Source organism: Haliotis cracherodii, unplaced genomic scaffold, assembly GCF_022045235.1.
Source record: "Haliotis cracherodii isolate W230 unplaced genomic scaffold, xgHalCrac1.p SCAF_6, whole genome shotgun sequence".
Lineage (NCBI taxonomy): Eukaryota > Metazoa > Mollusca > Gastropoda > Lepetellida > Haliotidae > Haliotis > Haliotis cracherodii.
In genome coordinates, this window is record NW_027266319.1 from 18,151,384 (window position 1) to 18,175,605 (window position 24,222).

Here is a 24,222-nt window from a genome sequence, read left to right on the forward strand (position 1 = left end):
GTGAGGAGCGCATGCGGTCCGAGGCAGGCAAACCAATCTAACATTGCTGTTAATACTGGAAGGGAAGTAACTCTGAACTTCCCGCCACTACTCAAAAATGTTTACAGCGAAATTTATCTTGATCAGAAAAGAAAATGTGTCCACCTAAACAGTCATAATCCAAAGTCAAAATCACAATGCCTCCTAAGAGACCAGCGGGGAAACATGAAAAGCCCAAATCATCGGTTTGTAGATCCATTTATTCAAGGAGTTTAGTTTCTACACAGTCGGATAACACCGAACACTTCCTGCAATCCTGGAAAGATCTAAAAACAATTCAAATCCTTGTTCAGATGTGAGACCATAGGATGTAGGTGCATTCGTAACCAAACCAATTCGTAGGCATCGAGTATTCGTTGCCACTCCCAACTCGTAGACAAAAGTCAATGTTTAAAGTGAAAATAGAACTGAATAATGATTGATTACTCGACCTGGTCACAATCAGAGGTCAAATTTTTGTTGCATTGTTGTTACACTTTAAATCAAGGTGCTGGCAGAGCTCCAGATATCTTTTTGAGTTATTATTGAGTTTTTACTCGAACGTTTCTATTTTAATTGGGTTATTACATTTTTCATTGGGTAACCAATATTTTTTAACTCATCTGTTCATTACTCTATTAGGTTTTTCCCAAAATGAGTAAGCATTATGAGATTTTAAAAAAAATGAAATAATGTTTTAAATGTATATAACTGTTCTAAATATAGGCTTGACTCAGAAAGTAAATTAGCTCGTAAGTGTGTTTCAGAAATTAGCTCCGTTGTACGCATGCTGAAAAAGCTTCACTGGGTATTTATGCGTGCTGTTTTCAAACAATTGAGTTTTTCATTTTATGCATGCATTTCTGTACGCAAGTCAATTGAAAGTAATTGGGTTTTGAATAGTTTGGGGGAGTATTTTACGCAAATATGCAGCTTACCTGTAGCTATGGCTATAGCGCTGCCGCTATCTCACTGTACCATTACTGTGTTCAAATGCACTTGCATCCGTCTCAGGGAACTGGCATGCCTTGGTGATCCAACACCCCTTTTAGATCTAAGAAAGCTGACACGCTTGCCGATCTGACACACCTTTTTGATCTTCGGGAGCTGGGGGTGGTCGGGTAGCCTAGTGGTTAATGCGTTCGCTCGTCACGCCGAAGACCCGGGTTTGGTTCCTGACATGGGTACAATGTGTGAAGCCCATTTCTGGTGTCCCCAACCGCGATATTGCTGGAATATTGCTAAAAGCGGCGTAAAACCATACTCACTCACTCTTCGGGAGCTGACACACCTTGGCGATCCAAGTCCTTCTTTTTTTTCCTTAGGGTTAGCCAGGTGAGGGCTAGGGTTAGCCATAGATTATTACCTTTTCACTGTGTTACAAATAATCCAGTTAAGATAATCCTATGAGAGTAATCTGTTTCAATTGGTTACTCATTTTGATGGACAATGACAGATAGTGCTTCCTTGAAATGATGAATGGAGAGGTTGTGACGTCTGTAACAGGCATGCACATTTCGTTGTTTCCATAATTGCGCATGCATGTTAATGAGTTGCTAGTTACCCGTTAAACGAGCACTAATTACATTTGATGGCACTCTTGGTCCATGGTAGGGAGCATGGGTGGCCCAGTCGTGTAAGGCCCCGCGATTCGATATGCAGATTTGCATCCCTTGGGTACGCCAGAAATCTATGATTGTGGGTTTGAATCCCGGTTTGCCCCGATTATGTTTCTAGGTTTGTCAGCACCAGACCCATGCTCGTGGGTTTCACTGAAGTGGTAAACGTCTCAGAACTGCATCACTTCGGGCTTTCCTCCCACGCACTGACACACCATGATATAACTGGAATACTGTTAAAAGCGGTGTTAAACCCAACTCACTCACTTACTTGGTCCATGGTAGAGCGTCGGCTAATTAATGCACGTTCGAGCCCGCACAGTGCTAAATGGATCTGAAAAAGTGAACCTGGGTAAGTGCAGTACTCTTAAAGTGCTTTGTTGTGTAAGAAAATAATAATAAGGTCAAAATTTAAGAGTTTTTCATATTTTCATCCTGTTTTGGTTGTTTTCAAAAGCTGTTGCCCGAGAACCACTTCTTTTTCGTTTTTTTAAGCCTTAGAAACTAGTTTAATCAGCTTTAATCATTAACATGATAATTTTCAGTGAGTGTTTACCTTTGTATGCAATATCACCAATGTCCGCTATTTGTCTCCAATATCAGGCTCATCCATCGGCTGCCAGAAATGACCGCAGCAGTTCAAGAGGAGAGACAAGTTCCCAGTCTAGTCAGCGTCCGTCCACAAGTCAACGTCCATCATCGTCTCAGGCCCCAGCGTCCACCCAGAGACAGCTGTCCAGTCAGACACAAGCTGACAAGGCTGCCGCAGGCATTGACAGGGCAGAACTTGACAGGAAAGTGAGTTGTGATAGATGTATCAGTGTTCAATGTTAGGCATGAAAGACAAAGTTCAAAGTTAAGCGTGAAAGACAAGGTTCATAATTCTGTGTGGATTCCGAGATTGAATAGGCCCCCAGCAACCTATGCTGGTCGTAAAAGGCAACCACATGGTTCAGGTGGTCTTGGCGTGTCACCATACCCTGATGGCATGGATCGTTTTATGATCGCAATGTCAATCACTCAATTGTCTAGTCCAAACTCGCTTATTTACTGGCCACTGTCATATAGTTGGAATATATCTGAGTGTGGCGTTAAACAACAAATACTTACTCATATTTAATCTGTCAATATTGTTGTATGTAGATTCAAATACTCGAGGATATAACCTCAAGGATCCCAGTAATCAATTAATTTCGAACGCTGAAGTTGGTACCCTCGTGGGGACCCAGGGTTAAAAAATCTGTCAGTTTGACATTCCGGACACATCAATATTAGACATAATTAAAATTATAGGTTAAGAGTCTAATGACTTTCCTATTTATTTTCATGATGTATGTGTTTCCATGGCCGAGCTTACTACATCGAAAATTACAGAGAATCCTGCTTCTTACATTCATTGTTTACAACATTAACACATGATTTCTCTATTTAACAAACCGACGAGGCTTGTCCTCCCAATTAACCATACAACCATGTTGCCACAACATTCTATGTGAATGCATAACTGAAGTCACACACTGTTAGCAAATCGCTAATCACCAGTGTGTTTGAATGAAAAGTGTGAACATTATGTGGAATAATTATGTATCATAAAATCAAATCAAAATATGTTATTCTATATGAAAGTTTGATTTGGTTCTAGTTTATTTAACATTACACTTAAAACAATTAGCTGTTTCTCTGGCGATCGTGATAATTGGTGAAGAATAATTTATAACAGTATGTCATTTGATATGTTTGTCCACGCGTAAGAGTTTTTGTATTTCCCACATGCAGACTAGTATTTCCACTGACAAAATGAGTTGTATAGTTTTGGGATTTGGTTTGATTCTTTTGCTGTAATATTATTCTGGAACTGGACTTGCTTGAATTCAGTTTTGACTCATTAAAATATATGGTCATTCTGAAAAAACATTGAACCCCTGGGGACACGGGTGGCCCGGTTGTCTAGGGCACTGTAGTTGTTTGCAGTTATGCCAGAAACCTAAGATCATGGGTTTGAATCTCTAGTTCAAACTGATTATGTGTCTTGGTTTGGTTGTCTTGGTTTCTTAACATATCAAGCTGATATGCCATGATATTTACTGACATTCTATTTAGAGCTGTATTAAACCAAATTCACTCGCTCGCTCACTCACTCACTCAATCACTCCACTCACTCCACTCCACTCACTCACTCACTCCACACCACTCCACTCCACTCCACACCACTCCACTCCACTCCGCTCCACTCCACTCCACTCACTCACTCACTCACTCACTCCACTCACTCACTCACTCACTCACTCACTCACTCACTCACTCACTCACTCACTCCACTCACTCACTCACTCCACTCACTCACTCACTCACTCACTCACTCACTCACTCACTCACTCACTCACTCACTCACTCACTCACTCACTCACTCCACTCACTCACTCCACTCACTCACTCACAATCCTTCAAGCGTCTTGGATAGAAAAGTTCCCCGCCTCCATACAACTATATCTACCTACTGGTTACTGAGTGGTTACTTGAAGGCTACAGAGAAGAAGGCAATTCATGTATGATTCATACATCATGTTCTAAATAGTTAGGACTTTCAATCAGCCATCAGTCTTTTTACCAATTTCAAATCTTTTCCAATTCTTTTCTTTGCAGGTAAATGATCTTGTGCAATATTTGCTGATAGTGTGGCAGAAGAATTATCCAATCAAAAAACTGGGTAAGGCAAAGTTTACTTTCAGTTGAAAGATCTAGAGAGTAGTGACTATTTCATAGCAATAATTACTTGCTGCTCTTTACAAATTACATCAGTATCTGAACATGCTGAAAGACAAAATAACGTTTCAAATGTCACAGTCGTAAGATAATGTGATGCCCTTAGATTTCACATATTACTCAGATATTTACATGTTATATTCAAAAATGAAATAGACACTCATATTGAGCAGTCACAGCTAAGTACTTTGGAACTTAGCATCATTTCTGTAGATTTTGTGTAATTATCATGATGATATTGAGTATTGTTAGCTAAGCTTACTAGACTGAACAGACCTTTACCAGACTCCTAAAGATACACACGGTTAATAAAAGCTCTTTCAGTTTTAAGACGATTAACGGGATCGGGTGGTTAGGCTCGCTGACTTGGTTCATGCATGTCATTGTATCCCAAATTGCGTGGATTGATGCTCATGATGTCAATCACTGAATTGACTGGTCAAGACTAGATTATTTACAGACTGCTGCCATATAGCTGGAATATTGCTGAATGCGGCGCTAAACAACAAACAAACAAACATCAGTTTTTATTTTTATGTATGACAAACTGTTGACACTTTGAAGGAGGCCCATGATGACCCAAATTGATGTGAAGAGTTACCTCCCTTAGGCATGCTGTCACGATGTGATCATAAGTTTGAATCACTGATTCCCTCTGATTATGGTACTTGTTTTGCCAGCAGTCCCTCTTCACCCTCAGTGCTCCTTATTCTATGATCATGGGTTTGAATACAGGGTTCTCTGATTGTTTCATAGTTTGTCAGGGGGCACAGGTGGCCCAGTCGTCTAAGGCACCATGATTCACTCTGCAGAGTTACGTCCCTTGAGCACGTCAGAAACCTATGATTGTGGGATCAAATCCTGGTTCGCCCTGATTATGTCCCTAGGTTTGTCAGCACCATACCCGTGCTCATGGGTTTCACAGAAGTGGTAAACGCCTGAGACGTGCATCACTTTGGGCTTTCCTCCCACATTAAGCTGACACGCCGCGATATAACTGGAATAATGTTAAAAGCGGCATTAAAAATCCAACTAACTCGCTCACTCAGAGTTTGTCAGCAAGTGGTAAACATCTAATACTTACAAGCTTTCCTCCCATAGTAAGCTTACACACCATGATGTTACTGAAATACTGACATTTACAGACATCAACAAGAATGTGCTGAAAGAACACCGGTCAGCCTTTGCGCATATAATGAAGAAGGCACAGGAGAAGCTAGCCAGGGTGAGTGGGACAACTGACAGTTCATCTTGTTTGTAAAACATTTTAATAACTTTGTCTCGATGAGGCAATAGTAATGTGTAGATTCAGAATTTCATCCCTGCCCTCCACTCCACCCCCATCTATGGGGAACAACTTACTAGAAACTTCCCTCTCAATAACGTCATCCACTATATGACGTCAAGTTGCCAGCGCATAAAAAAACCGAACAACTCCAGAAATGACATGATAGGACAACGTTCTGTTGTGAAAATAACCATGCTTTGTTCTTCACTGTTCTTTGCAATTTATCGTGTAGCTGTCTTGAATTATCAGGTAGAAGATAGACCATGATCATGATGATAGAAAGTCAGAACCTACATGCAGCTAAATGTTGTCATGTTAACTTCATTACACGAACATTGAAACAGTGTTCACTACAATATAATTCTTTTTTTTTTAAATTTGCATTCTTTTTGACAAGATGGCATTAACATGGTACTCTAGAGAATGTTTTCAGTAAAGGAATCCTCTTTCAACCAAAAATATCCTAGAGTTTAGGAGTTAGTCAGAAGACCTTACTTGGGAAACAACTGTGTATAAGAGAACAAGCAGATGCATGATTCTGTACAAAACATCAGAGCTACAGATAAGCAGTGTATCTACGTAAAATACCCGCCAAAAATATTCAAAACCCAATTTCTTTCAATTAACTTGCGTACAGAAACGCATACATTAAATGAACAACTAAAATGTATGAAAACAGCACCCATAGATACCCAGTGTAGTTTTTTCAGCATGCGAAATTCCGAAACACAATTACGAGCCAATTTACTTTCCAAGTCAAGCCTATATATTTAGAACAGTTATATACATCTAAAACATTATTTATTTTATTTTTTAATCTTAAAATGTTCAGTAATTTTGGGAAAAACCCATAGAGTGCTGAATAAATGAGTGATAAAATATTGGTTACCCAATGAAAAATGTAATAACCCAATTAAAACAGAAACCTTTGAGTAAAAACTCAATAGCTCAAAAGTTATCTGGAGCTCTGAATCGTGCAGGGAGGTTTCAGTTGGGACTTAGGACTGATGTTTTCCCACATTTCAGGTCTTTGGGGTTGATGTTGTCGAACTACAGGATAAGTACAAGGGCAGCTTCATCCTGCTCAACAGACTGGAGAACGACACAGACAACCCACATCTGCTGTGGTAGGTAGTACTGCTAGCAGTCATGTTGATATAGACACAGACAACCCACATCTGCTGTGGTAGGTAGTACTGCTAGCAGTCATGTTGATATAGACACAGACAACCTACATCTGTTGTGGTAGGTAGTACTGTTAGCAGTCATGTTGATATAGACACAGACAACACACATCTGCTGTGGTAGGTAGTACTGCTAGCAGTCATGATGATATAGACACAGACAACCCACATATGTGGTAGGTAGTACTGCTAGCAGTCATGTTGATATAGACACAGACAACACACATCTGCTGTGGTAGGTAGTACTGCTAGCAGTCATGATGATATAGACACAGACAACCCACATATGTGGTAGGTAGTACTGCTAGCAGTCATGTTGATATAGACACAGACAACCTACATCTGTGGTAGGTAGTACTGCTAGCAGTCATGTTGATATAGACACAGACAACCCACATCTGTTGTGGTAGGTAGTACTGCTAGCAGTCATGCTGATATAGACACAGACAACCCACATCTCCTGTGGTAGGTAGTACTGCTAGCAGTCATGTTGATATAGACACAGACAATCCACATCTGCAAGCAAACAGATATGTTTGCTTGTCTCCAGTTGCAGCTTAGTGGTTTTCAGTTTGAAATATGCAAAATGGCCACAGCAGCAGCAGCAGCAGCATATTTTAGTGAAGAATACAGTTTCCATGCTGACTGCATATCCTGTTAATTAATGATGCCCCTGATTGGCTTTTATGGCACTGGGGCGGTCGGGTAGCCCAGTGGTCAAAGCGTTTGCTTGTCACGCCGAAGACACAGGTTCGATTCCCGACATGGGTACAAAGTGTGAAGCCCATTTCTGGTGTCCCCCACCGTGATATTGCTTGAATATTGCTCAAAGCGACGTAAAGCCAAAACTCACTCACTCACTCACTTTTATGGCACTTTCAGAAATAAGGTCTGGAAATCAGTTGAATAACCAGTACCAATAATTTGATATTTTTTAATTAAATAGCCCCCAAAACATGACTTCAAAGACCATGCACATTTGCTTTGCATGAATATTTCACATCAAAGGTACATCAAATGCAATTGCTTCATTCTAATGTATTTATTTGTTTTTATTCAAAATAGTAATTATCAAAATAGTAAATGTCAAGGGTACTGAAGAAATGGAATGATTGTTTCAGTATGCATTAAAATGACCAAAATGGAAAGTGACAGAAGTGCTTCTTCCCATCCCCAGGTTGTTGAAATATATTCTTGTCATTTTCCAGCATTCCAATATGTTCCTAGGATTGCCATGATTCATGTTTTTCAGGCCCGAAGAAGACAACACCAAGACAGGCCTGCTGATGGTGATTCTCAGCCTCATCTACATGAACGGCAATGTCATGCAGGACTGTGAGTAGCCTGGATAAGAGTTGGTGGGATGGGGCACTGTGAGGAGGTGAAGGGTTAATGTGCACAACTGTGAGTAGCCTGGATAAGAGTCGGTGGGATGAGGAACTGTGAGGAGGTGAAGGGTTAACGTGCACAACTGTGAGTAGCCCGGATAAGAGTCGGTGGGATGGGGCACTGTGAGGAGGTGAAGGGTTAATGTGCACAACTGTGAGTAGCCTGGATAAGAGTTGGTGGGATGGGGCACTGTGAGGAGGTGAAGGGTTAATGTGCACAACTGTGAGTAGCCTGGATAAGAGTCGGTGGGATGAGGAACTGTGAGGAGGTGAAGGGTTAACGTGCACAACTGTGAGTAGCCCGGATAAGAGTCGGTGGGATGGGGCACTGTGAGGAGGTGAAGGGTTAATGTGCACAACTGTGAGTAGCCTGGATAAGAGTTGGTGGGATGGGGCACTGTGAGGAGGTGAAGGGTTAACGTGCACAACTGTGAGTAGCCTGGATAAGAGTTGGTGGGATGGGGCACTGTGAGGAGGTGAAGGGTTAATGTGCACAACTGTGAGTAGCCTGGATAAGAGTTGGTGGGATGGGGCACTGTGAGGAGGTGAAGGGTTAATGTGCACAACTGTGAGTAGCCTGGATAAGAGTTGGTGGGATGGGGCACTGTGAGGAGGTGAAGGGTTAACGTGCACAACTGTGAGTAGCCTGGATAAGAGTTGGTGGGATGGGGCACTGTGAGGAGGTGAAGGGTTAATGTGCACAACTGTGAGTAGCCTGGATAAGAGTCGGTGGGATGAGGAACTGTGAGGAGGTGAAGGGTTAACGTGCACAACTGTGAGTAGCCCGGATAAGAGTCGGTGGGATGGGGCACTGTGAGGAGGTGAAGGGTTAATGTGCACAACTGTGAGTAGCCTGGATAAGAGTTGGTGGGATGGGGCACTGTGAGGAGGTGAAGGGTTAATGTGCACAACTGTGAGTAGCCTGGATAAGAGTCGGTGGGATGAGGAACTGTGAGGAGGTGAAGGGTTAACGTGCACAACTGTGAGTAGCCTGGATAAGAGTCCGTGGGATGGGGAACTGTGAGGAGGTGAAGGGTTAACGTGCAGGACTGTGAGTAGCCTGGATAAGAGTTGGTGGGATGGGGCACTGTGAGGAGGTGAAGGGTTAATGTGCACAACTGTGAGTAGCCTGGATAAGAGTCGGTGGGATGAGGAACTGTGAGGAGGTGAAGGGTTAACGTGCACAACTGTGAGTAGCCCGGATAAGAGTCGGTGGGATGGGGAACTGTGAGGAGGTGAAGGGTTAATGTGCACAACTGTGAGTAGCCTGGATAAGAGTCGGTGGGATGAGGAACTGTGAGGAGGTGAAGGGTTAACGTGCACAACTGTGAGTAGCCTGGATAAGAGTCGGTGGGATGGGGAACTGTGAGGAGGTGAAGGGTTAACGTGGACAACTGTGAGTAGCCTGGATAAGAGTCCGTGGGATGGGGAACTGTGAGGAGGTGAAGGGTTAACGTGCACGACTGTGAGTAGCCTGGATAAGAGTCGGTGGGATGGGGCACTGTGAGGAGGTGAAGGGTTAACGTGCACGACTGTGAGTAGCCTGGATAAGAGTCCGTGGGATGGGGAACTGTGAGGAGGTGAAGGGTTAACGTGCACAACTGTGAGTAGCCTGGATAAGAGTCGGTGGGATGGGGCACTGTGAGGAGGTTAAGGGTTAAAGTGCACAACTGTGAGTAGCCTGGATAAGAGTCGGTGGGATGGGGCACTGTGAGGAGGTGAAGGGTTAATGTGCACGACTGTGAGTAGCCTGGATAAGAGTCGGTGGGATGGGGAACTGTCGAGGTGAAGGGTTAATGTGCACAACTGTGAGTAGCCCGGATAAGAGTCGGTGGGATGGGGCACTGTGAGGAGGTGAAGGGTTAATGTGCACGACTGTGAGTAGCCTGGATAAGAGTCGGTGGGATGGGGCACTGTGAGGAGGTGAAGGGTTAATGTACACGACTGTGAGTAGCCTGTATAAGAGTCCGTGGGATGGGGCACTGTGAGGAGGTGAAGGGTTAATGTACACGACTGTGAGTAGCCTGGATAAGAGTTGGTGGGATGGGGAACTGTAAGGAGGTGAAGGGTTAACGTGCACAACTGTGAGTAGCCTGGATAAGAGTCGGTGGGATGGGGAACTGTAAGGAGGTGAAGGGTTAACGTGCACAACTGTGAGTAGCCTGGATAAGAGTCGGTGGGATGGGGAACTGTAAGGAGGTGAAGGGTTAACGTGGACGACTGTGAGTAGCCTGGATAAGAGTCGGTGGGATGGGGAACTGTAAGGAGGTGAAGGGTTAACGTGCACGACTGTGAGTAGCCTGGATAAGAGTCGGTGGGATGGGGCAATGTGAGGCTGTGAAGGTTTAACATGCAGGATTTCAGTAGCCAAAATAGTGCAGAGCAGGGCTGAGTGGGGACACTGTGTGGGAAAGGGTTAACATACAGACTGTAAGTAGCCTGGATAGAGTGGGGCAAGGCAGGGTGGGGCACTTTAAGGAGGGCAAGGGTTAACTTGCAGGACTGAGTAGCCTGGATAGTGTGGGGCAAGGCAGGGTGGGGCACTGTAAGGAGGGCAAGGGTTAACATGCAGGACTGAGTAGCCTGGATAGTGTGGGGCAAGGTATGGTGGGGCTTTGTGAGGAGGGCAAGGGTTAACATGCAGGACTGAGTAGCCTGGATAGTGTGGGGCAAGGCAGGGTGGGGCACTGTCAAGAGGGCAAGGGTTAACATGCAGGACGGTGAGTAGCCCTGAAAGGTGGAGGGTGTGGGGGGATAGAATTCTGTCTATTGGGTTAGAGGTACTACATTCATAACTGTGATGAAATAGGCAGGGTGGGGCTGGTTGTAGTGTAGGCTGTGTATGGGGGTAGTGTAGACATCAGGCAGGCCTGTGAGTAGAGGGACATTGGCGGGGCAAGACATATTCTTAATACACAGTAACACTGTGAAATAATGATAAGCTTCATTAGACTGTTTGCTAGACAGCATGGTTGTAACCCTGAGCATCAAGTTCTATTAATGATTGCATACCTTTGACATTCAGAATAACTATACCATATTAAGTATTTATTGATTGGCATAACTGATTGCATTTCCTACATATTTCAGCTGAGATGTGGCACGCCTTGAAGAAACTGGGAGTTGAGCCTGAGTAAGTTGCTGCTCGTATTTCAGGTCTTTATCAACATTTGTCTGGAATGTACCAAAATTAACATGAATTGTCTGCAAGTGTCAAGGGTGATGCTATGAATCCTTTACAATTCTACAACTCTCAGTCTCTTTAATCTCAGTCAAAATGATGGTGATGATAACCCATTACTGATGTATACTAAAGATTTAGTTGTTCTCTGACTTCTTTTTGAGTAGTATATTTTAGGAGATGTTACTTCATACTTGTTATCTGAGCCATGGATTGGATGGATATGCTCAGGGCTCCATTTAACAATATAAAACATGCACCGGTTCAATCTGTTATTGAAAGAGGCAACCTAATATATATATGTCCACAAGCACCAAATGCATGTTGAAAAAAATTTGAGTTGACTAACTTTTGCTTGTCCACACAATGGTCTTTGAAAACACTGCATACCTCTTAGGGGGCATGGGTAGCCCAGTTGTCCAAGGTATTTCGATTTACTGTGCAGAGTTGCGTCCCTTGGGCACGCCAGAAACCTATGATTGTGGGTTCGAATCTCGGTTTGCCCCAATTATGTTGTTAGGTTTGTCAGCACCGTACCCGTGCTCGTGGGTTTTATCAAAGTTGTAAACGTCTGAGACCTGCATCACTTCGGGCTTTCCTCCCACATTAAGCTGACACACCTCGATATGACTGGAATGCTGTTAAACTTAATCCATACCTCTTAGCTTTAGTTACCATGCTACATCACAGATCGCTGTGGTATGTGTAATTCATGACACATGACACAGACACCAGAGATCATTGAATTTACTTTTTTAGACTTGTTTATGCAGCTATGTATCAACTTCAATACATTTACTGGACCCGGGTGCAGCCTGGTTTTGTCTTGTGCAACAAGCTTTTCATGTCAACATGCACCTGGTGCAAGTTAAAACCATTTCCTTAGATCGAGTGCTGATGCTCTATGGCTTATGGAGTGTCAGACTGTCAGGCCACATGATCTGGCTGGAATATTGCTGACTGCGGTGTTAACTCACTCACTCACTCAGGTATTACATCCAGAGTTAGAATTGCGTTGTCCCAGCAAGCTTCAGTAGGTACCAAGACCCTGTGATTGTCGACACACCCCAGCTTAAAGGGAGATCGGTTGTTTGCTGTCCCTGTGGATTCAGGGGTAAATTTGATTTCCTGGCCCTGACTTTTAGTTGAAATAATGCTGACTGCAGTCAGTGTTCTCTGCTTGTTTTTGAAACTGCCAGTCCACCAGGACTGGCAACCCTAAAAATTACCCTACCCCCTAATTTCTGTCAGTCACAACTTTCAACAAATCAAAAAACCTTTGAAAATTGCCTGGTTGTGATTCTTTAAACATCATGATCAATACAATGACGTCATCTCTGAAGTAACTACACGTAAATCACAGAAAGTTCAGTCTTTTCTCTTCTTTTTTTATCTATTTCAAGACTTAGTAACTACAAATATATATTTAACCTCGAAGCAACCCTGATGGTAACAGACAAGCTGACTTTGTTCAAAAACTGTTCTGATATGAATATCACAGATGTTATGTCAACAACAAAGATGTGTAAGGTACTGTATCTGCTGATCCTTAGGGACTGACAGACACATGAATTACTGGCCCAATTCTACCGATGAAAAACTGGTATATACAAATAAACAAGAACATTGTGCAGTGTTAACAATACTGACTTTCTCAGAAGGGTACAATGTGTGGATTGGTTGATTCTGTGTCCCCAAACACTGGAACATTGCTCATGCTATCGGCCACAGGTTTGTGTGATATCAAACCTGATTATCTACAGGGTACTGTGATTCTAGCTATTGTTTGTTATTTGACTCCGCACTCAGCAATATTCAATCTATATGATGTCATTCTGGAAGTTATCCAGTCTGGACCAGACAAACCAGTGATTGGTATCATGAACAAAGATGTGCTACAGCATGTGTCTTATCTCCTGTTCAGCCTTCCTCATCCAACTTTTGGAGATGCCAAGAAGCTAATTACCCAGGAGTTTGTACGGCAAGGCTACATCGAATATATCCGCCTACAAAATGTGGACCCGCCAAGTTTCGAGTTCAAGTGGGGTCAAAGGGCACAACTAGAGACATCTAAAAGACACTGTCTAACCTTTGTCAGCCAGGTAGGGAGGACTGTGTTTGTTCTTTAATTATTCATAAAACAAGGCCCACATTTCATGGTATTAAGATTATTGGCCTACCAATCAGCTGTAGCACGTTTAGTAAGTTTGTGCTGCTCAGTACTGTTGGGCCCATCTTCCCGAGGCAAGAGAGTAAACTGACTATACAAGTCCAGTTTCCACCCTTGCCAAACTAGGCTGGTATTATGGAGTTACATTTTGGCTGGACTAACGAGTCTATGCATAGTCCAATCAATTGCAGGATTTGCAAAGCATGTGCACCGCCAACTCGTCGTCAGCAGATATTTTCCAAATCTTTTCATGTTCTTAATTTAGGTGCTCATGTGATTTGATGCATTTCGCGATGTAAGACCCGTTTTATCACGATATAGAACTTGATTATTGATCAGGGCGCCACCAGTTTGTGTGAAGCAAACACAAGTGATTCGAGAGATGGAATTTGATTGGTCCATAGGAGAGGTTTAGAAGGGACATAACTGGTAATAGCCACTGGTGGCGCTACGATCGAGCCCAGGAATTCCAGCCTAGTTCGGCAAGGGTGGAAACTGGACTTTTAAAGTCAGTTAACTTTCTTGCCTCGGCAAGATGTGTTGGGCCAGATAAATGGGCATTTGCTAGTGATTCCGTGGCATTTGATTAGCTAACCAAGCAATTTACTTTGCTTTTATGTCTGCATTAAAATAGGCCATGCCCACTAACAGAGTACTGTTTTCTGATTGGTTGATATTAGAGTGGACGGGCTTGTGTTGCATTGTTGCTCTGAATGACGTCACTGATTTGCAATGTTGTCAACCATTTTTGTCTGTTAAGGATTAAATAGCAGACAATATTAAAGTCAGTACTTAAATGATTTGGCATAAAGTTCTTTGTGTTGTTGAGCCTTAAAGTTCAGGATGTTAACATGGTTAACTGGTTTGGCATTAACATGCATTTACTTCTGTCAGAGAAGTGATTGTTCTCTATAAGGTTTTTGCAGTGGCCAGGGACTCTGTTCTGTTCGTTTGATCACTAATTATTTCAGAAGTTAAAAATGTGTATTTGTTTGATTTTTCTGTTTGTATCATTTTTTGTTCTTGTCCACCAAAGATAGAGCCGTCGGATAATGGATTTCCTTAAGACTTATTTTGAGTAAGATTTTTCTGGAATAACACACCTTGCCTCCACATGCTCCATGTTGTATTGTTGTGATCAGTCATGTTGTCTTCCCGAGGCAAGAGAGTTAACTGACTGTAAAAGTCCAGTTTCCACCCTTGCCGAACTAGGCTGGAATTTCTGGGTTCGATCTAAGCGCCAGCAGTGGCTATTACGTGTTATTTCCCTTATATGTCTCTCTTCTTGACCAATCAGATTCCCCTTCTAATATCAACTGCATTTGTAGCAAACAAAATGGCGCGCCCAGTCAAGATAATCTGATCAATAATCAAGATCTAAATTGTAATAACAATACACTTCGCAAAGTGCATCAAGTTACGTAAAGATAAGGAAAATATCTGTTGACACAAAGTTGACAGAACACATGCTTTGCAAATCCTGCAATCAACCGAAATCTTCATGGCAGTTTACGAACCAGATGTTGAAATCGTTAGTCCATTTGGATTGGACTATGCATGGATTGTTAGTCCAGCCAAAATGTGACTCCATAATTTCGGCCTAGGAAGAGGGTGGAACCTAGACTTTTATAGTCAGTTAACTGACTTAACTTAACCTTGCCTCAGTTGCCATTTAAAGGCGACTGTGCTTGTCGTAAAAGGCAACTAACGGGATCGGGTGGTCAGGCTCGCTGACTTGGTAGATGCATGTCATCGATCCCAATTGCGTGGATTGATGCTCTTGATGTCAATCACTGGATTGTCTAGTCAAGACTCAGTTATTTACAGACCACCATTATATAGCTGGAATATCGCTGAGAGCGGTGTTAAAAATCAAACAACAAAAACAACCCTTGCTTCGGGAATATGTCATGTTGTTTGTTGGGGCACATGGTCCTGTTGACAGCATCAGGTGAAGTTGAGCAATGTTGGTTGCGTAGCACATGTTGGTGTCTTTGTTTGAAATTTGCAGCCCTTTGTCTTGTGATCACAATATGTGAAGTGATTTGAGTATAATCAGGGAATTATCTACACGTTCACAGAGGCCGATATTAGGCCCCAAGTCTGCAGTAAATGTCAATTGAAATTCTTAATTGGAATTAAATATTTACCAATTCACGTTAATATACCTAAAGTTATGGATTTGTCAAGGGGCATGTATTTTACCAATGGAGAGGAATTGAGTCTGATGTGGTGTCTCCTTAGGCAGTCCTGTCCTAGGTCCCACTGATGTAAGTGTTAACTGTGCTTCAGATCTACGACATGGATGCCGAGAGGTGGACGTCCCAGTTCCATGACATGCAGGAGTCAGAAGGACCTGTAGAGAACGGCAACTGATGAGGTCATGGACACGTGTGATCACAGAGACTTAGCACATGTGAATGATCGATACCGGACACATGTGAGATCACAGAGACTTAGCACATGTGAATGATCGATACCGGACACGTGTGTGATCATAGAGACTTAGCACATGTGAATGATCGATACCTGACACGTGTGTGATCACAGAGACTTAGCACATGTGAATGATCGATACCTGACACATGTGAGATCACAGAGACTTAGCACATGTGAATGATCGATACCTGACACGTGTGTGATCACAGAGACTAAGCACATGTGAATGATCGATACCTGACACATGTGAGATCACAGAGACTTAGCACATGTGAATGATCGATACCTGACACGTGTGTGATCACAGAGACTTAGCACATGTGAATGATCGATACCGGACACATGTGAGATCACAGAGACTTAGCACATGTGAATGATCGATACCGGACACATGTGTGATCACAGAGACTTAGCACATGTGAATGATCGATACCGGACACATGTTAGATCACAGAGACTTAGCACATGTGAATGATCAATACCTGACACGTGTGTGATCACAGAGACCTGATACACCTGAAGTGATTGATGCCGGACACATGTGACATCCCAGAGACTTAACACATGTGACGTGAATGATACCGGACACATGTAAAATCCTAGAGAATAGACACATGTGAGCGCTCAGAGACTAAACATATATGTGAGGTGATCAATACTAGACACGTGAGAACACAGAGACTAGACAAGTGTGTGAGATCCTGTGACTAGACTTACCTGTTAGATAGTATAGACTGGACACAAGTGTGAGTTCCCGAAAACCAGACAAGTGATTGAGATAGTGGAGACCTCACGTGATCTCATGAAGACTGGAAATATGTGGAATCCAGAATCCAGACAGTGGAGATCAGTCACTGCCTTAACAGATGTTACAGTCCTGAAGACACACATGAGCAATGCAGGGATGATGATGTCGGGTGATACTTCACAGGTCATTCTTAGAGAACCTGTTTCTTGTGCCAAATGTAACAGTCTGTGCCTGTGTATGAATACATTCAGTGTTTTTAGTGTCATTTTGTCCGCTGTGAAAGTTCTGAACCTGATTAGGAGATAAACATGCATCAGTGATCTGATGAAAACAGCCCAGCTGATGTTCCCAGGGACATCTCGGTAACCTTGTGGTCTCCCCTTCATCATGGTGTCTGAGCGTAAAGGTTCCAGATGATGCCAAGGAGATAAACATGCATCAGTGATCTGATGAAAACAGTCCAGCTGATGTTTCCAGGGACATCTCTGCAGCCTTGTGGTCTCCCCTTCATCATGGTGTCTGAGCGTAAAGGTTCAAGGTGATGCCAAGGAGATAAACATGCATCTGTAGTCTGATGAAAACAGTCCAGCTGATGTTCCCAGGGACATCTCGGTAACCTTGTGGTCTCCCCTTCATCATGGTGTCTGAGCGTAAAGGTTCAAGGTGATGCCAGTATGGTTGATGCTTTCGCATCTTTGACATGCTGAAACTGTCATAGCTCTCATCAAGTCATTATCTCACATCTCTTTTTTTGATCATTCATTGTTCAGTATGAGTTTGTTAACAAAATCAATCGCCACTAAAAACTGGAATTCGGGATAAAAGAAAACATTCACACACCAGTTGGTATGCTCGTCAACCTTCATTGCAAATATTTTTCTGTGTGAGCAAGTTGATGGCGTCTGCTGACTTAAGTGTCAAATCATCACTACCAGTGCTAAATACAATGCCCAAGCAGACCAAGTTTCAATAGGAAGTTAGTTTAAGAGTTTAATTTAGAAACAAAATAATCCACCACCCAGATAAAATATTGGGACAGATATTGTTTGCCAACTAATGAAATTAATTCATTAAACTACCACCAGACTGTATTCATAGAGATCCATATCTTCATAGAAGGTGACTATGCTTGTCATAAGAGGCGACTAACGGGATCGGGTGGTCAGGCTCGCTGACTAGGTTGATGCCTGTCATCGTATCCCACTTGTGTGGATCGATGCTTATGACATCAATCACTGATTTGTCAGGTCCCGATTTGCTTATTTACAGACCGCCATCAAATAGCTGGAATATTGCTGAGTGCATCGTTAAACAACAAACAAATAAACAAACAAAATGTTTCAGAACTAAACATGTTAAACATCATGTTTGTATTTAATATAAATATAAACAAAAATTTGTATGTAGTTGTATCATCAGGACGCCACGGGCGTTGCCTCAGGATGATTTTTCACAATATGTTTCCTGCATACAAATAATGGTTGTTACATTTTGAAAGAAAACACAGTCATTTGGTAACTTTTGACTATCATCATTTGGCAGTCATACATGTGATCATCCTTGATGTATTGTTGGTTTATATAAAATATTCATAGAACTGTTGACAGTGTTTTGTCAAGAATATATCAAATTGAAACAAGTGATGTGCAGAGAGCAGCCAAAGCTGTATACAGTGGACACCGACATACACTGGTTGCAAAAGTAGCAAGTCTTGCTTACTTAGTTTATGCAGGTCATTGTATTCCAATTGCACGGATCGATGTTCATGATGTCAATCACTGGATTGTCTGGTTCAGACTCGATTATTTACAGGGCACCGTCATATAGCTGAAATATTGCTGAGTGTGGTGTTAAAAATCAAACCATTAAAAGCCAACGTGTGCTTGTCAAAATGGGTGATAACTGCCCTCTGCAAGATTCGAGCTGATATCGAGGTCTGGTCAGATTAAGCTGCAGTGATCAAGTCAAATTTACAATTGATTGGAACACATCCCATACAATTACCAATTGCCCCACCATTAGGATGAGTCTGTAGAATGTTGTGTGCAGCAATTGCTGTATTAGCCTGCCTCCAGACACCGTGTACGTCCGCCTACCATGTGTGAAAGAAACCGACTTTCAGAAAGATGGACTCGCCGCCATGATGCAGTATGCAAGTTCAGACTTGATTAGACCATGCCAAACAAGCCGCTTTATGGGCATGAGTTAACAAGGGACGTTTGATTGGTCTTCTGACTATGTATCCAGCTGTTTGCAGACGGTTCTGGTTGAAATAGCTGTGCCTTTAATACTGTACTGTTGTCAAAGCGAGCCTTAATAATACTGCATCTTCTCTCCTGGATGCTTTACGAGGCTGACTAGGGCGTGGCCTATCTTACCTATTTTGTTGTTCGGTATTTCTGCACTAATCATGTAATTGCAGTATGGGACGTCTAGTTTCCCTACAAGACATTCCTGCCTTTTTTTCCTTTAATCTGCCATTTTAATACTTCAGACATTAACGACGTGCCATGATATTTGTTTGTAATGAGCTTGCAGCCTGTGGTGAGAATCGTGTGCCTGCAATGTTCAAGATATGTGTTTTTAGATTTTCCATGGGTATTGTGCTTCACGTGCAGTATGTGCAACATCAAGCGCGTTGACAGCGGTATTGGCAATGGTATGGTGTGGGAAACGAGCCATAATATCTAATATATGGACATTCTCACAGTATATTGATCATTAGTATGTGTACATCAGTAAAATTAAGTTAGTTCATGCAGCTTGATCGGATGCAGCGTCAGGGACGTCTTGCACCCACCGCAACGTGGCTCTTGTCTAAGCAGGGGAGGTCAAATTTGCTCTGGTTCTGAAATCATGCAAGCGTTCCTTTCTCCCCCAAATCTGACTTGTGAAGAGCACATCATACTCCACGCCTGTAGCTGTGACGCCCTTCAGATCCGTCCTTGACGTCGACCCAGACATCGCAGACGAGAAGGAGGACATTAACACTGTGGGCGTCGGTACTGAGGTTATATTGTCATTGATGTGTTGTTCTCTAGAATAAAGCAGTTGATAACAGGTTCTAAAATGGCCGTATCGATTTATGGGGCTGTTTGTTGTACGATGTTTTCGATGAGTTCTAAATCTACAGTAAGACATAAGTTTAAGTGTGATTAATGTTGGACATCAAAGAGTGTATAAGATGTATATTGCTTTGATAGTCAGATTCTGTTTGTAGGTATACGTTAACTCGACACAGGACTGGTATTTTGTTTATTAAATTGCCAAGCAGGGCCATGTTCCACAAAGCGATCTTAGCGCTACGGCTATAATAAGCCAGTCTTAAGGTATGGGAGTTACGATCACCTTAGCGCTGAGATGGCTTTGTGGAACGGGGTCCAGTCCTCCACTGCAAGGGTGGTCCAGAAGTTTATTTGTTTGGTGTTAAATGCCACACTCAGCAATATTCCAGCCTGACGTCGACCTGTAAATAATCAAGTCTGGACTAGACAATTCAGGGATCGATATGTGTTTTTTAGGAAGACACTTTTGTTTCTTGAAGCGCAAAAAATTCACAAAATCGTCATTGATTCATTATGGAAGCCGATTCTGTGGCTGATTATGTGTCATCGTGCTAAAAATAGCGTGGACCCCTGCGCCTGCTGGCGATCACCTGTTTGTCTGGTCCAGGCTCGATTACTTACATACAGTCTGCACTCAACTATAACATTGTGGCCTGGAATAAGCATCGATCCACGTAATTGAGATACGATGACATGCATCAACCAAGTCACCGAGCCTGAGCACCCGATCCCTTAGTGTTAGTCACCTCTTACGACAAGCATGGTCGCCTTTTATGACAAGCATGGGTTGCTGAAGACCTTATCTAACCCGGATCTTCACGGGTCTAAGGTCTATAGCAATACATACAGTCAATCCTTATTATGACTAACACACTCACATTCCATCTTCTCAATTGTCCCTGAGCAAGCATTACTTTGCTGAACACATTGCAGTATAAACTTCCGTTACATATTTATTTTCACCCAGTATTCATAAACGCTGTACTTTATTTTTAACCGGGAATAAGATATTAATCGCACATTTGGTGAATTCAAAAAGACGACAATGTTTCTTCTGAGGCTCATTCTGTAGCTTAGTGTCCCTGAGTTTATTATGGTTTGAATAATATGTATGTTTTGTAACGCCGCACTCAGCTATAGTCCATGGGATTTTATCGAAAAATGTATTGTTCCCGACAACTCTTGAAGAAAATAATAATGCTTCATATTGTTCGTTGAAAAAAAAGAAATTTACAGCCACAAGCATTAACTTATTCAATGTATTGTATAGATAAAACATATTTCGGCTGATAGTTCTAAGTAAAACAATATCCGGTTTTGCAGCTTTGAACTATTAGTGGGTGAGTATGGTTTTACGCCGCTTTTAGCAATATTCCGGCAATATCACGGCGGGGGACACCAGAAATGGGCTTCACACACTGTACCCATGTCGCGATTCGAACCCGGGTCTTCGGCGTGACGAGCGAACTCTTTAACCACTAGGCTACCCGACCGCCCTTTAAACTATTAGCGCAGACATGCATTTCAGTGTATAGTGATCATTAGTATGTACACATCAGTAGAAGTTCATTCAGCTTGATCCGTTGCAGCGTCATTGAGCTGCCGGGACGTCTTCGTCCACCTGGTTCTTCAGTCTAAGCAGAAGAAACCAAGTTGGGCATGGTTCTGAAATCAAGCAAACGTTTTTTCGTCCTCCGGCGGTTCCAAATCCGACCCTGACATCCACCCGGTCATCATTTTGTTTTGTCATTTTCGACAAGTGTGGCGTACTCGGGGCGCCGAGACCCATACTGTCCTCGAAATATTGATGTAGAAACATCCTTGACTGATAATGTTCGCCTCTGAAAACCTGCCACACACGATTAGCAGTGCCAAGAGGTCAGGAAATATCGATAAAGATGAGATGTTCCTAGGACACGAAACCATCATGACTGAGTTTAAATACAACTGTTTCAAAAAAGTTGCTAGGCAACGACGCCTTGTCTCAAAGATAGAGGAAAGTATCATCTTTCGGGATGGCTTTGAAATATTAATATTTAAAACGAAGTAGCGCGAACGCTCATATGTGGGTATATCGGATTTCCCCTTGTTCCGTACAGGGTTCTGTAGTATTGTTCAATATCGCACCCCTCTTTGTCAGTGATAGACTCTCCCATCTACCCAGATGAAGAAGAATTGCTGCTTGCTGTAGCCATCTTGGAAATTCTTTGGTGGCATCAAATCTTGCACAGTGTTAACTGTGTTGTAAGATGAGATCGATGTATCATTCGTAACGGAACTAAAAGTTGCTTTCTTATGAATTGTCTGGTAAGTAAGAACAACCTACGGTATATTGTATGATGCATTTTCTTTGTTGTAGACTTCTTAAGGGAGACCTTTTATCAAAGGATGAAAACCAATAGACGTTAAGTTGTAACGCGGCACAATGTTGCAGACTTGTAGTTACTGCCAGTATATATTGCATTCACATCGGTGTTGACAATTGAATAGTATACAATGACATTGTGTTGACGATCGCGGTTTTTTTTGCGAGATGTAGTGGAAGGAGCCTGAGACATCCCAACGTGAAACAACTAACGTGTATCTATTGAGTCGGAGATACGGATGGTCCAGTGATGAGTGAGAGGCACGTGTGGTCCAGTGTTGAGTGAGAGGCACGTGTGGTCCAGTGTTAAGTAAGGATCACGTGTGTCCGGTGTTGAGTGAGAGGCACGTGTGGTCCAGTGTTGAGTAAGAGGCACGTTTTGTCCTGTATTGAGTAAGAGGTAACTGTGGTCCAGTGTTGGATAAGAGGCACCTGTGGTCCAATGTTGTGTAAGAGTCCGGTGTTGAGTAAGAGGCCCCTGTGGTCCAGTGGTGAGAAAAAGGCACGTGGAGTCCGGTGTTGAGTAAGAGGCACTTGTGGTCCAGTGTTGAGTGAGAAGCACGTGTGTCCAGTGTTGAGTAAGAGGCACTTGTGGTCCAGTGTTGAGTAAGAGGCACCTGTGGTCCAATGTTGTGTAAGAGTCCGGTGTTGAGTAAGAGGCCCCTGTGGTCCAGTGGTGAGAAAAAGGCACGTGGAGTCCGGTGTTGAGTGAGAAGCACGTGTGTCCAGTGTTGAGTAAGAGGCACGTGTGTCCAGTGTTGAGTAAGAGGCACGTGTGGTTCAGGGTGGAGTAAGAGGCACGTTTTGTCCTGTATTGAGTAAGAGGTAACTGTGGTCCAGTGTTGAGTAAGAGGCACGTTTTGTCCTGTATTGAGTAAGAGGCGCGTGTGGTCCTGTGTTTGATAAGAGGCACTTGTGGTCCAGTGTTGAGTAAGAGGCACGTGTGGTCCAGGGTTGAGTAAGAGGCACCGGTGTCCAGTGTTGAGTAAGAGGCACTTGTGGTCCAGTGTTGAGTAAGGAGCACGTGTGGTCCAATGTTGTGTAAGAGGCACGTGTGGTCCAGTGTTGAGTAAGAGGCACTTGTGGTCCAGTATTAAGTAAGGAGCACGTGTGTCCAGTGTTGAGTAAGGAGCACGTGTGGTCCAGGGTTGTGTAAGAGGCACGTGTGGTCCAGTGGTGAGTAAAAGGCACGTGGAGTCCGGCGTTGAGTAAGAGGCATGTGTGGTCCAGTGGTGAGTAAGAGGCGCGTGTGGTCCAGTGTTGAGTAAGAGGCACGTTTTGTCCTGTATTGAGTAAGAGGTAACTGTGGTCCAGTGTTGGATAAGAGGCACCTGTGTCCAGTGTTGAGTAAGAGGCACGTGTGGTCCAGTGTTGAGTGAGAGGCACGTGTGGTCCAGTGTTGGATAAGAGGCACCTGTGTCCAGTGTTGAGTAAGAGGCACGTGTGGTCCAGGGTTGAGTGAGAGGCACGTGTGGTCCAGTGTTGAGTGAGAGGCACCCGTGGTTCAGGGTTGAGTAAGGAGCACGTGTGGTCCAGTGTTGAGTAAGAGGCACGTGTGGTCCAGTGTTGAGTAAGAGGCACGTTTTGTCCTGTATTGAGTAAGAGGTAACTGTGGTCCAGTGTTGGATAAGAGGCACGTATAGTACAGTGTTGAGTAAGAGGCACGTGTGGTCCAGTGTTGAGTAAGAGGCCCATGTGGTTCAGGGTTGAGTAAGAGGCACGTGTGGTCCAGTGTTGAGTAAGAGGCGCGTGTGGTCCAGTGTTGAGTAAGAGGCACCTGTGGTTCAGGGTTGAGTAAGGAGCACGTGTGGTCCAGTGTTGGATAAGAGGCACCTGTGGTCCAGGGTTGAGTAAGGAGCACGTTTTGTCCTGTATTGAGTAAGAGGTAACTGTGGTCCAGTGTTGGATAAGAGGCACGTATAGTACAGTGTTGAGTAAGAGGCACCTGTGTCCAGTGTTGAGTGAGAGGCACGTGTGGTCCAGTGTTGAGTAAG

The 24,222-nt window shown here is 43.2% G+C and overlaps 1 protein-coding gene across 1 annotated transcript; it reads left to right on the plus strand.

Annotated features, from left to right (window-relative positions):
• The first annotated feature begins 76 nt into the window (after positions 1-76).
• Positions 77-17,591, plus strand: LOC139445599 (non-structural maintenance of chromosomes element 3 homolog). Its single transcript, XM_071226759.1, has 9 exons — positions 77-224; positions 2,241-2,435; positions 4,281-4,344; positions 5,546-5,625; positions 6,715-6,815; positions 8,125-8,207; positions 11,351-11,393; positions 13,366-13,543; positions 15,904-17,591. The coding sequence occupies exons 1-9, from the start codon at positions 177-179 to the stop codon at positions 15,985-15,987; spliced, it is 876 nt and encodes a 291-aa protein (XP_071082860.1). The 5' UTR covers positions 77-176; the 3' UTR covers positions 15,988-17,591.
• The last annotated feature ends 6,631 nt before the right edge of the window (positions 17,592-24,222 follow it).